General features: G+C 42.3%; 1 protein-coding gene across 6 annotated transcripts in view; it reads right to left on the minus strand.

The window, feature by feature from the left end:
- The window catches only part of FAM193A (family with sequence similarity 193 member A), a 113,095-nt gene that overhangs the window by 68,966 nt on the left and 30,528 nt on the right, over positions 1 to 13,601 (minus strand). For 4 of the 6 annotated variants that reach the window (XR_012158741.1, XR_012158743.1, XR_012158742.1 and 1 more), the window contains exons 2-3: positions 11,387 to 11,452; positions 6,129 to 6,374 (exon numbers count right to left, since the gene is read on the minus strand). The exons of 1 other annotated variant lie outside the window; for it this stretch is intronic. Coding sequence is in view for 1 of the 5 variants with exons in the window: in XM_073342713.1 (XP_073198814.1) it covers positions 6,129 to 6,374; positions 11,387 to 11,452 (312 nt within the window). In the remaining 4 variants the exon portion in view is untranslated. The remainder of the gene's footprint in view (positions 1 to 6,128; positions 6,375 to 11,386; positions 11,453 to 13,601) is intronic. One more of the 6 variants, XR_012158744.1, reaches the window with a different exon arrangement.

The raw sequence follows: 13,601 nt of genomic DNA on the forward strand, positions 1-13,601 counted from the left end.
TCTATTGCCCCGCCGCAGTTAGGGAACCCCAGCGCATTAAAGCCATCCTCAATGGTCTCCATATTTCCCAAAGTCACTACCCTTGATAGCAGCTGGTCAATGATTGAGTTGCAGCACAGCAGCCCCGACAGTCCATTTCCCCACTCCAAACTGATTCCTGACTGACCGGTGGCTGTTGGGCGTTGCAAGCTTCCACAGAGCTATGGCCACTCGCTTCTCAACTGTGAGGGCTGCTCTCATTTTGGTGTCTTTGTGCTTCAGGGCAGGGGACAGCAAATCCAAGTTCCACGAAAGTGGCCCTACGCACACGAAAGTTTCTCAGCCACTGGGAATCATCCCATACCTGCAACACTGTGTGGTCCCACCAATCTGTGCTTGTTTCCCGGGCCCAGAATCGGCGTTGCACAGCATCAACCTGGCCCAATACCACCATGATCTCCCAATCGCCATATGCCGTGCCGTCCGTGTCCTCATCACTATCGTAATCGCGCTGTCGTCACTTCCTCGCCCGGTTTTGCAGGTACTGCACATACTGCTGGATAATGCGCGAGGTATTTCCAATGGTCAAAACTGCAGCGGAGATCTGATCAGGCTCCATGGCTATGGTGCCTGCATGGGTAATTCTGGAAAAAGGGCGCAAAACGTAGGACAGCAGAGTGGCAGCAGAAGCTGTGCTGTTTGGTTCACAGTAGCCGAACTAAGGCTGAAAATGGTTGAATTCTGTGGCTTTCACGGAGGTGGGAGCCCAGGACAGACAACATGGAGAAGCTCGGAAGTGTGGCAATAGCGGGAGAGCAGAGTTGGCGGCGGAAGCTGTGCTGCTCAGTTCACGATGGCCGAGCAGAGTTGGCAGCGGAAGCGTTCAATGAGGAAGAGAAAAAGTAGATAGTACAGATTACATAGGAAGATGAGAGGAAATGAGAGGTGGATTCATAGTAGCAGGAGAGCAGCGGTGCACAGTCTGCCGAAAGCAGTATGGCGTCTGCATGCCAAAGAGGCGCGAAATGATTGTCTGCCATAGCTTTCTGACGACACACACCCAGAAACACCCACGAGAATGTTTTTGCCACATCTTGCACTGGAAGCTTAACCCAGAATTCCAGTGGGCGGTGGGGACTACAGGAACTGTGGGATAGCTACCCACAGTGCACCACTCAGACAGTCGATGCTAGCCTTGGTACTGTGGACGCAATCCACTGAATTCACGTGCTTTAGTGGGGACACAGAAGACCGAATGTATAAAATAGCTTCCGAAAATTAGAATAGAATAATTTTGAAATAATTTCGTACTGTAGAAGTACCCTAAGTCTGGAGTTGTTAGCCACCTTCTACAGTTTGTTTGATGAAAAACTCAATTAAAAAGTTATCAATTCAAGTTAAATTCAGACAACTCTGAGACGCTCCTTTAATCACTTACCTTTAAAATGCATTTTTAACATTGCTGTGATGCTGGCAGGCACAAAGGCCCAGAGCCTCACTGAACACTGATAAATGCAGTTGGAAACCAGTCTGGCTTATGTGTGGGGTTAGTATAGTTAAAATAGATAGTGTTATAAGAATGTGTTTGTATTTATGCTTTATGGAATGCTTGTACAATGCTACATATATTACTCCCGTTTATAGTATCTGTATCTCATGATACAAAGTTATATTGAGTGTTTGCATTGTAAATCTCTATAATTGTGTAACTCACCAAACAGGAAAAGCAGGTATTCAGCAGGTATTAATTAAGGTAAAGTATTCACCATGCACACAAAAAGGCCCACTGAAGGCAAATCAGTGGACAGAGACTTTGGTGATTGTATTCCTGATCCCCTCCAGGAAAGAGGGACCGACACATGAACTCATCCAATCAGATTGGATTTTGTGGTGAGGGGAGCATAAAAATCCTGACAAGGAGAAACTGGTCTCTTCATGCTGCCTAGACTCTGAGGAGCAAAGATTCCTGAACATAAGCAAGAGATCCCCGTGATGCTTGGCATGGGTCAGCCCTATAGGAAGTATAGAGCTGTTTATTATGGAAGCTTATATTACCTTTTATATCTAAGACTAACTCATTTGTGTGTCAAGTATCAGAGGGGTAGCCGTGTTAGTCTGTATCCACAGCTGTCGTCCCCTAACACCCCTCCTCTACTTGCGCTACATTGATGACATCTTCATCATATGGACCCACGGGAAGGAGGCCCTTGAAGAATTCCACCTGGACTTCAACAATTTCTACCCCACCATCAACCTCAGCCTGGACCAGTCCCCACAAAAGATCCACTTCCTAGACACTACAGTGCTAATAAGCGATGGTCACAAACACCACACTACACCAGAAACTTACTGACCGCTATACTTACCTACATGTCTCCAGCTTCCATCCAGGACACATCACACGATCCATTGTCTACAGCCAAGCCCTAAGATACAACCGCATTTGCTCCAATCCCTCAGAGACTGTCATAAATATAAAGGGAAGGGTAAACCCCTTTAAAATCCCTCCTGGCCAGAGGAAAAATCCTCTCACCTGTAAAGGGTTAAGAAGCTAAAGGTAACCTCGCTGGCACCTGACCAAAACGACCAATGAGGAGACAAGATACTTTCAAAAGCTGGGAGGAGGGAGAGAAACAAAGGGTCTGTGTGTCTGTTCGTATGCTGCTTTTGTCGGGGATAGACCAGGAATGGAGTCTTAGAACTTTTAGTAAGTAATCTAGCTAGGTATGTGTTAGATTATGATTTCTTTAAATGGCTGAGAAAAGAACTGTGCTGAATAGAATGACTATTTCTGTCTGTGTGTCTTTTTTGTAACTTAAGGTTTTGCCTAGAGGGATTCTCTATGTTTTGAATCTAATTACCCTGTAAGGTACCTACCATCCTGATTTTACAGGGGTGATTCCTTTACTTCTATTTACTTCTATTTCTATTAAAAGTCTTCTTGTAAGAAAACTGAATGCTTTTTCATTGTTCTCAGATCCAAGGGTTTGGGTCTGTGGTCACCTATGCAAATTGGTGAGGATTTTTACCAAACCTCTCCCACGAAGTGGGGTGCAAGGGTTGGGAGGATTTTTGGGGGAAAGACGTGTCCAAACTACATTTCCCAGTAAACCCAGTTAGAGTTTGGGGGTGGCAGTGGTTATTCCAAGGACAAAGGATAAAATTAATTTGGACCTTGGGGAAGTTTTAACCTAAGCTGGTCAAAGTAAGCTTAGGAGGTTTTCATGCAGGTCCCCACATCTGTACCCTAGAGTTCAGAGTGGGGGAGGAACCTTGACAGAGACAAACACCTACAAGATCTTCATCAAGCATTCTTAAAACTACAATACCCACCCGGGGAAATAAGGAAACAGACCGACAACAAGACGGGTACCCAGAAGTCACCTACTAGAGGACAGGCCCAACAAGGAAAGTAACAGAACACCACTGGCCATCACCTACAGCCCCCAGTTAAAACCTCTCAAGCATATCATCAACGAACTACAATCTATCCTGGAAAACAATCCCTCACTCTCGCAGACCTTGGGAGGCAGGCCAGTCCTCGCTTACAGACAGCCCCCCAACCTGAAGCAAATACTCACCAGCAATTACACACCACACCAACCCAGGAACCAATTTCTGGAACAAACCCTATTGCCTACTCTATCCCCATATCTACTCTAGTGACACCATCACGGGACCCGGCCCAATCAGCCACACCATCCGGGGCTCATTCACTTGCACATCTACGAATGTGAAACATGCCATCATGTGCCAGCAATGCCCCTCTGCCACGTACATTGGCCAAACCGGACAGTCTCTACGTAAAAGAATGAATGGACACAAATCAGACATCAGAAATGGTAACATACAAAAGCCAGTAGGAGAACACTTCAGTCTGCCTGGACAGTCAATAACGGATTTAAAAGTAGCCATACTTCAACAACAAAAACGTCAAACACAAACTTCAAAGAGAAACTGCAGAGCTAAAATTCATTTGCAAATTTAACACCATTAATTTGAGCTCAAATAGGGACTGGGAGTGGCTGGCTCACTACAAAAGCAGTTTTCCCTCTCTTGGTATTGACACCTCCTCATTCATTATTGGGAGTGGACCACATCCACCCTGACTGAATTAGCCTTGTCAACACTGGTTCTCCACTTGTAAGGTAACTCCCTTCTCTTCATGTGTCAGTATATTTATGCCTGTATCTGTAATTTTCACTCCATGCATCTGAAGAAGTGGGTTTTTTTTACCCATGAATGCTTATGCCCAAATAAATCTGTTAGTCTTTGAAGTGCCACTGGACTTCATTTGTGTGTGTGTTTCCTGTTCTAACCTTGCAAATAACTCATTTCCTTCCTTTGTTAATAAATCTTTAGCTAGTTTATTACAGTATTGGCTACAGGCATTGTCTTTGGTTTGAGGTCTGAGTACAATTGACTTGGGGTAAGTGACTGGTCCTTTGGGATTGGAAGTAACCTGAATATTATTGGGATTTTGGGTGTAACATGACCATTTATCACATCGTCCAGCTTGCCTGGTTTGCAAGATGGACTGGAATGCCCAAGGGGACTCTCTGTGACTCCATGGTAAAACTGTTATAGTGCTTTAGGAGTTCACACACTTGTCACCAAGTCAGTAACAGCTAATTATAGAAAATTCAACCAGTTTGAGGTTTCTCCCCAGCTTTTTGACATTCTACCCTGAAGGTGGCACTCACAGTTATGAGCCACTGCAGACAGCATGACAAGTGTAATGGTTGCTAAATCTAGGGGCTTATATATTTTTGTTTCACCTGACTTACTTGTAGTTTGATACAATTGCTTTCAACTTCTTTGTTATCATTCTTCAAAATTTGGTGTTCCTGGTGTCTGGCTCACTGTTTGTTCTTCCTCATTCCTTTCCAAGCTGAATTTAGAAGAAATGCCTAGGCCTTGTGACTTGGCCAAGACTGTCCTTTGAACCCACTGTTTTCTGCAACTTTTAGGAGAGGTCTAGAATTAAGCTACCTCCTCTCTGAAGATGGCCTGTCTATGGTAATTATCATTAAAAGTTGGCTAATGAGATGAGAAGTACATCAAACATTGTTTATGGTTAATATGGGTAAAATATGCTTATGCCTAGCTTATTAACTTAAAACTCACATTATAGCTGAATTAGATTCCTTTTGTATAAAACAGATCACCGTTCTAAAACTGGCTTGTTGATTTATCAATAGATGCCCCTTGGTCCTTCAATATCAAGCTAGTTGGAAGTGTTACAGAATTCCATCCTAATCTAAAATATGGGACTTTAATAAAAACTCTATTCTATGATCTAGCAGAATTTTGCTCAGAATGCTTTTTCGTCCTCTTTTCATTTACAGACCCTTAAAAAAAATGCCAAATGGAGGTCCAGACCCATTTTGGAAATCTTAAGATAGTCTGTGGACCGTCGGGGATCCATGGACCACAGATTGAAAGCCTCTGTCCTAGTATATTTTCTCCATGGTATATATGCATTGTTTCTGTATTACTTGGTGTACATGAGCTACCATTTAAAAAAGGAAAATTCAATTTAAAAGTTGTTAAAATTTAAGAATTCAAACTTGAGTCTCAAATTAGTATACTGAATTTGAGAGTCTGCAGATGGCACAAGTGTTCGTTGGCTGCATACCCTACAAAGAGGCATATGTTTAATAGCCTCTCTAAAGTGAGCAGAATGGATAAAAACAGAGACCCGAAGAAAAGTAGCAATGAAAGATAGTAACCTGAGAGGAAGAAAGAAAGGAGAAGCCTGAAGAACAGATGGGTGGCAAAACAGTCAAAGATCAGCATAAGTGGACAAAACAAGGTAAGAGTTGGGGGAAAGGATCATACAAAAAGGAATGGAAGAAGGTAAAAAGAATAAAATTGAGGGAAAAGGCAAAGAGTAGAAAAGAAAAGTTGAAAGGGCTTAACAAAAATCAATTAAAAGGATCCAAGACTGAATTCTATCTTATGGCCCAAAACGTTCTTAAGAGACTCATTTTCAAAGCTAGGGAACCATGTGACACATTCAGTTTCATTTCTAGAAAAAAACTCCCTGGCAAATGAATACATTATAGGGATTTAAAAAAAAAAAAAAGCAAGCGTGTAGTCCATCATGGTATCATCTCAATTTAGTCAACTCATACACTGAAACTTACCACAAGAGATTGCTCTAGCGTGGCATGCCTCTCCTCCTTCTCGACTGTTCGTCGACAGTCTGGACACACCCACAGTGGAAGATGCAGCATACTATTTGCTTTTGGAGATGTAGAAAGTGCTGTTTTGCTAGAATTTTTAATCCCGCTCTCTGAAAGCAAGGTGTCTTTCCGTTCACTTCTACAAAGAAGACAATGCTCGCCTGTTGTATATGGTGCCCTTTGACCCAAGCCAAAAGTAAATGGAGTCTACAAACAAATATTTGAATAGACACATCTGGTTACTTCCATGCTTAACGGACAAAAAAAGTCATCTTTACATTTCTTATTCTACAAAGTATTCAGTAGGAGCAACAAAGTCTGTGTTAATACTTGATGCATGCTTTGGGTGCATTGAAACCCCAATGCTGAATATCCTATTAACATAGAACCTGGAAGGTCTTATTGCTATTATGAATAAGGCTTCATAATTACACATTTCATTTAAATAAAAATTTACTTTTGGAGGAATGCACTATAGCTTTCTACTATTAAATGATTCAAAGTAGAAGTTAAAATAGAAGGGAAAAATTGAACTCCTTTCACTAGTTTCAATGTTTATTGTTTTTTGTATTAAAAGGGAAAGAAATTAGGAAAATAGAATGGCTCCTTAGACTTCCTTCCCTTCTGTCTGCTACAGGCCCAGCTGCTCCTTCAGCATCAGCTGTGGCCCAAACACTTAACTAACTTGGCTATAAAGACTGGATTTAGCTTTTGCAAATCTGAAGTGGCTTACAAGAGGGCCCCAAACTGCTTTGGAATGAAGTCATCTTAGCATTTTAAAGCTATTCCTTTCCTCCAGACCCTCCTCTGGACAGTGGATGTAAAAAGGAACAAGTTTCCAGCAATAAAATGCTTACTGTGCACTATCCAAAAATGGTGTATATAATGTGTCAGTATCAGAAAGGCCCAATAAATTGAGCACTGATTGTTCAAAGCTGCAGTCTATAGAGTCAAGCATCAATTCCCTTACCTATCTGGTCATAGATTCCAAGATCAGAAGGGGCCATTGTGATAATCTAACCTGACCTCCTATACAACACAGGCCATAGAACTTTCCTAAAATAAATTCCTAGAGCGTATCTTTTAGAAAAAACATCCAATCTTGATCAAAAAAAAAAAAAAAATCAGTGATGGAGAATCCACTAGGACCCCTGGCAAAAACTGTTCTACTGATTAGTTACCCTGACTGTTCAAAATGTGTGCCTTATTTCAATTTTGAATTTGTTGAGCTTAAACTTCCAGCCATTAGATCTTATTATACCGGTCTCTGCTAGATTGAAGAGCTTAGTATTTGTTCCCCATCTAGATACTCAGACTGTGATCAAGTCATTCCTTAACTTGCTCTCTATAAAACTAAATAGATTGAATTCCTAGAGTGTCACTATAAGACATGTTTTCTAATCCTTTGATCATTCTCATGGTGGTTCTCTGAATCCTCTCCTATTAGTCAACATCCTTTTTTGGATTGTGGACACCAGAACTGGAGACAGTATTTTAGCAGCAGGCACATCAATGCCAAATACAGAGGTAAAACCTCCCTACTCCCACTCAAGATTCCAGTTTATGCAACCAAGGATCACATTAGCCCTTTTGGACACAGCCTCACACTGAGAACTCATGACAGTGGAGGAATAAGGACACTCAGGAATTTTGGGTTCTAGTCAAGATTATGGAAGGGAGTGTTCTCTAGCGGTCACACACCCTTCAGGCCCTGTTTCCTCACAAGCCTGACTTCTTCTGCCCATCGAGTCCGTGCTAGTCTTCCTTTCCTACCCCACTGACTCTCAGCCATCCATTCTCCCCAGCACCCAGTCCCAGTCTCCTCATCCAACTGCCATTTTCCCACTTGCTCCCATTTCCCTGCACCACCCCCATCTTAAGCTCCCAGTCTATCTTCCTCTTCCCCACTCTTTGCCCAGCCAAACCCAGTCTTCCCTCACTGGCTATCTGTCTGATCTTAGTCTCCCCCTAGCAGCTGGTTTCTGCCCGCCTCCCAGTCTTCATAATCAGTCCCAGCACCACTGCTTCCAGTCTCAGTCTCCCCGCAAACGGCTTGGCTAAATCTACTCTCTCTGGCACCCATAGTACTGGAGAGAGAGAGAGAGAGAGAGACAGACATTCCCTGCTTTCAGTTCTAGTTCCTGGCACCACAGCAGCCTGCGACATTGAGTGTAACAACTACAGGGATAGTCCTGCTCATCCCCTGCAGCCCTGGGTTGGTGCAGATAAAATCTTCAAAGAATTCAGCTGCCAAACTGTAACAAGTCACTACTGAGCTCGTGTAATTTCAGATTTTTCAAAAGCTTATAACTGAATGAGATTTGGGTGGTGTTTCCAGGGAAGATCAAGGGGCACATCTCTGACATAAAGGCCATCCCCTACCAAATTTCAAAGCCTTTCTTCAAAGCATGGAAGCACTAGGGATTCCCAATGCCCTTAGGTGTTTGTATTTTTTAAAAAAAAACACACATCGCCAAATACAACACTTCAGCATTAACAAATAGCCAGTACTGTTTTGGAAACATGTTGAAAGTTTGCAACATTAGAGTACAGCTGGATCTCTGACACTCACTTCGGCACAACAAGAGGATCATATCAAGATGTAGTCCAATCTTATTTGTGTTCCACTAACCCTACTCTCTTCCTCACTGCAGCAACAACCTCCATCCCCAATGCTGCCATCTGAAGAGAATCTGCCTGTATTTTCCTCACTGCAGCATCAGGCAGCCCAAATGCCAGGAACAGAAGATTCACAGAGCTGAGACTAGCATCAAAAGCTTCCTAAAGCCATTCTGGAAGGTGGGTGTGAAGGAAGACTTAACAAGCCCAAACCTTCATAAGAACACAGTGATTTCAGATAGTCATGTTCCATCAATCCTCTCCACCTACCCACAAACTTTCTCCAGGAAGTAGAAGGTCCTAAGGGCAACCTGTGGTGGGCAACCTGTGGTGGGCAACCTGTGGTGGGCAACCTGTGGGCCATCAGGGTAATCTGATTGCAGGAACAGCAAACTGCGGCCACTGGGAGTTGCGGGGGGCCATGCCTGCAGACGGTCAACGTCAGCAAAATGTCTTGTGGCCTGCAATCAGATTACCCTGATGGGCCACATGTGGCCCACAGGTTACCCACCACTGTCCTAAGGTGTTCAGCCAGCTTTTTTCACTACCTGTGAAATTGTCCACAAGGTCATCTGACTCCTCTTGATCCTACCTGCAAGCTGCAGACACCTCACCACTTCCTGCCATAGTAAGTTGCATTAGGGGAAAAGGAGAAAAGCATTGTTCTCATGCAAACTCCCACTGGAGGGACTTTTGAGAGTGAAGAGGCCCCCTTTGTGTCTCCTTATGAGCTAGGCTTGGCTTGTCCCTTCATTGGCTCTGCGCAGTCAAACAACAGATTTCAAACGCAGCAAAGTTAGTCAGACACTCTTTCTAGGAGGGCTGTTCCTGGACCCACCCCTTCATGCAACAGTTGGGTCTTGCGGATACTTGGAACCAGTCTGAAAAGCTTGCAGCAGGTGGCCTGGCTGCTCATCTCCTTGTTCAAGATTATTTTTTTCAGAAGTCAGGCTGTCTCCCTGCTGCTGCCATGAGGATCTGTGTAGAGCTATTTACCAGTAGATCCTTATGGACAGCAGCAGCAGCAGGGTTTCTTGCCCCCAGAAAGGAAGACAGAAGTGTAATGATCTCAAACAATAATTAAAAGGTATGTATCAACACATCCTGACCTTCAACCTTTTAAATAGGTTAATGTCAGGGAAGCTGGCCTCCAACCTTCCTATACAAGGATTTGTAGATTCAGTCTAGATTGTTGCATTGTAGTACAAGGAAAAATAAAACTAGTCAGTACTATTTAAAGGAGAACCACCACCACAAACAGCAGGAACAATGATTTCAAAGGCTGGCCATCTAGAAGATTCCCTTTGTTTATATTTACAGCACAGTTTTAAACGTTGAACTACAAACATTTGGTTCATAAAACAAGAAACATCACTTGATATTCAGAAAGAGAGGTGGGGCGAATTATACGCAGTGGTAGTTTCTAAACTATTTTGTATTCTAACAAAATTAACCTTTACCATCTTGACTATGGGCAATCCGAGATGCCAACTTCCTGTTACTTCTGCCACAGTAAAATTGCAACTAGTCTCAAACATATCTTGAAGCAAATCAATCAATTCTAAACCCCTACTTTCATATCTTTGCAACTTTCTCAGAAACATGAGGCTGAAATCTCTCATGCTTTCTCGCAGCCCAAAAGGTGGAGAGTGCATGCATACTTGTATGTGAAAGCATCCACAATAACAGTTGAGCTCTTTTTCAATTACATGAACTTTAATCTAGATCCATACACCTGTACATTTCACATTTTCGAGGTAAAAAGTGTACACTTGGGGGGGAAAAAGTTTGCACTTTGCTAATCAAATTTCAAAACCTGCCATAGCCTTCAATGAGGAAGAGTATCTGATGTCCATAGAAGTTTGCTTATAATTTTATTTGTTAACAAATTTGGAAGAACAGAAATGTCAGCATTACTTAAATGGAATATCTATTTAAGTTTGTTTCCAAGAATTCTCTTTTTGTCTTCAGAACAAAATTAACATGACGCTAAAGTCGAGATAATAATTTAAAGTTTTCCCTATCCATGTTTCCACCTCAAAGATTATTAGCTCAATAATTGTTTTAAAATCTAGTTTACTTTTCAACATTCATACTGTCATTTTTGTACTTTGTTAGCTTGCACAACAAAACCATTTAGTGAGTTTCATAAGCACATTGCTATTTGGGATATAAATCTTCCAGGAATTTTTTTACATTGTTTCATGAAAATAAAAATTCTGTTAGGGTTTGTAATACTTTAGTATTTGATTCAGCATCAAGGTAGTTTATCCTTACAGTGCTGCACTAGTGCAGCTGCACCGCTGTAGTGCTTGGTGAAGACGCTACCTATGCTAACAGGAGAGCTTCTCCTGTTGACGTAGGTACTCCATCTCCCCAAGAGGGGACAGAACCCTCCCCTCAACATAGCACTGTCTACAACGGGAGCTTGGTCGGTATAACTTTTTAGGGTAGACCAGGGCTACCATGGACTTCAGCGAACAGAGTCAAGCCCTAAAACCTATATTAATGAGGTCTCCGCCGCATATTTGCACTTCAGTACTTCTTCCATAAATAAATCGTTCAATGACTATTGACCAACCAAACTTGACTGTACCTACCTGAGAAACACCTGTGAACTCTGATCCAACGGAACTGACTGTAAACTGGGTACCATTTAATGAAACCTAGAAAACAACAAGAGTAGACTGATTATAACAGCTAAGTATTTTTTGTTTTTTACTGCATCTTAGAGAGAATGGCACTTGCTACCACCACAATTGAGCCTATATCTATAGCATTACAAGCCTTTTTCGAGAGGACTTGACAGAGACATTTCTTCCCCTTGTGATAAAATTCTCCAGATACAGGAGTTAATAATGTGGACATTTCAAAGTACAGCAGTATGAGTAGGAACTGAATGGATCTATTACAAATGCAATTCAAACCCCAAATATAGAGCAAAGTCACCCAGTGAAATGGATATAAGGACCAAAAATATGATTGCCTGTTTGCTCAAGTTTCTGGGTTCATGTAGGCCTTTCATTAACTGTTCTCGTTTTTGTATTTTTATCATCTTAATTTACAAAAGTTTCACCTTTTTGGAGGTTCTGCATAATATAGCTTAGAAAAATAGGTTTTCACATATTAGCTAAGCAAAATTCTTCCCCTCAGAAAAACATTTTGAAATTAGATAATATATTTTAAGGGCAGAAGGAACTACTTGGATCATCTAGGCCAATCTGCATAACACAGGCCACAGAATTTCATCCAGTAATACCTGCATTAAGCCCGTAGTCTCAAGTTTAACCAGAAGTTATTTTCCACCCTCCTCTCCATACACACTGAACTAAGCATTGCCTGATAAGCCACAAGTGACACTATATGTCACCAAACCCAAATAAAGTGAAAATAGGACACAACAAGTCAATGACAACACTCAAGAAAGAGGATGATCTGGTTATGAAATTATCTAAGAACAAGATTTCAATTCATTTGTGAGAGAAACAAAGTGCACTGCAGGGAGGGTGAGAGGGGAACTTTCAAATGTCAATTCTTTTCAGTGGGTTTTTACTGGGGGAGAGGAAGGAGACTTATCCCCATTCCCTTCTCTTTGTTTGGGTATTGCCCACCCTCTGAGATTTCAGACAGGTCTTCACTTTATTTTCATCAGCCCCCTGTCCCCTTTTCCCATTTCTGTTTATCCCTTTTTGTTTCCCTCACTGCACTATGTAACATTAAGTGAGATTAGTATGATAAGGAGCTAACTAAATACGACACCTCTTACTTAAGAGAAGCATGTATTTGTATCAGATCTGGTCACTTAAGTGAACAGAATATTCTTTTACTCCTGCTAGCCACAGAGACCATGGACTTACAGTATGAGCTAGAGTCTATTATTCCTGCACATCAACAGAACTAGGAATTTCTGACCAATGATGCCTACTCACTGGATGGCCTTGAATAAAGATTTCTACTAACTCTTCTCCCTCCTACCAGTAAAAAAAGTGGCTCAATGCCTTACTCACAAGAGATGCTGCAAAGGTTAGTGATTTCACAATACCCTGATAATGTTAAACTCTACTGTTACAGGCTATTAGTGACACTGACAAGGCCCAACGACCATATGGCTTAACAGACTTAAATTATTCAGCACTGTCCGTCCCCTAGTCCAATTCAAACAGTAGCGGGGGACAGGCAATCTCTATTTTGACATGAAGTTTAATTGGACAAGGTCAAAAATTTTATTTTTTTCAGTGTATTGCTGATTTTTGTATTTACAATGAAGAACTGCATTAGTTGTCTCAGGAAATCTGGAGGCTCTAACAGCTGAATCGGAGCAAGTGAAGCTTGACACCCATGAAGGTGTGGTAGCTTAAGTTTTTGGCATTCAGGTGGTTGCTTGCCCAAAAAAGGAGGGGGAAGAAAGCTCTGCATCCCCTCTGAAATATCAAAAGCCCAGCAGGGTTTTACATTGGTGAAGGAGGAGTCCCTCACTAGTTTTTCAATCAGATTTACCTATTTGAAAATTCTTCTCTGTTGTGAGAAAGATTCACATGAGGAGGTAATACACCCTGTCACAATCCTGCACTGGTGAGGCGAAGGTTAAGGAGCTGCTCTAGACACAGGAAGCCACACCCCCTCGTCTCTGCTTGGCATGCTCCCAGGGGCAGGAGCATTCAAAAGGGAGCAGGTCAGCTCAGTCTGAGCTGACTGAGGAGGAGAGCAGTTGGGTGCAGCAGCCTCCTGCCAAGAAGCTGCTGGGACTGAGTCTATCTAGCCAATCTTCTGGAGCAGAGGGCAACGACTTGCTGTTGCCAGGGGAAGGAGCTCCAG

The sequence above is a fragment of the Lepidochelys kempii genome, chromosome 4, assembly GCF_965140265.1.
Source record: "Lepidochelys kempii isolate rLepKem1 chromosome 4, rLepKem1.hap2, whole genome shotgun sequence".
Classification (NCBI taxonomy): domain Eukaryota; kingdom Metazoa; phylum Chordata; order Testudines; family Cheloniidae; genus Lepidochelys; species Lepidochelys kempii.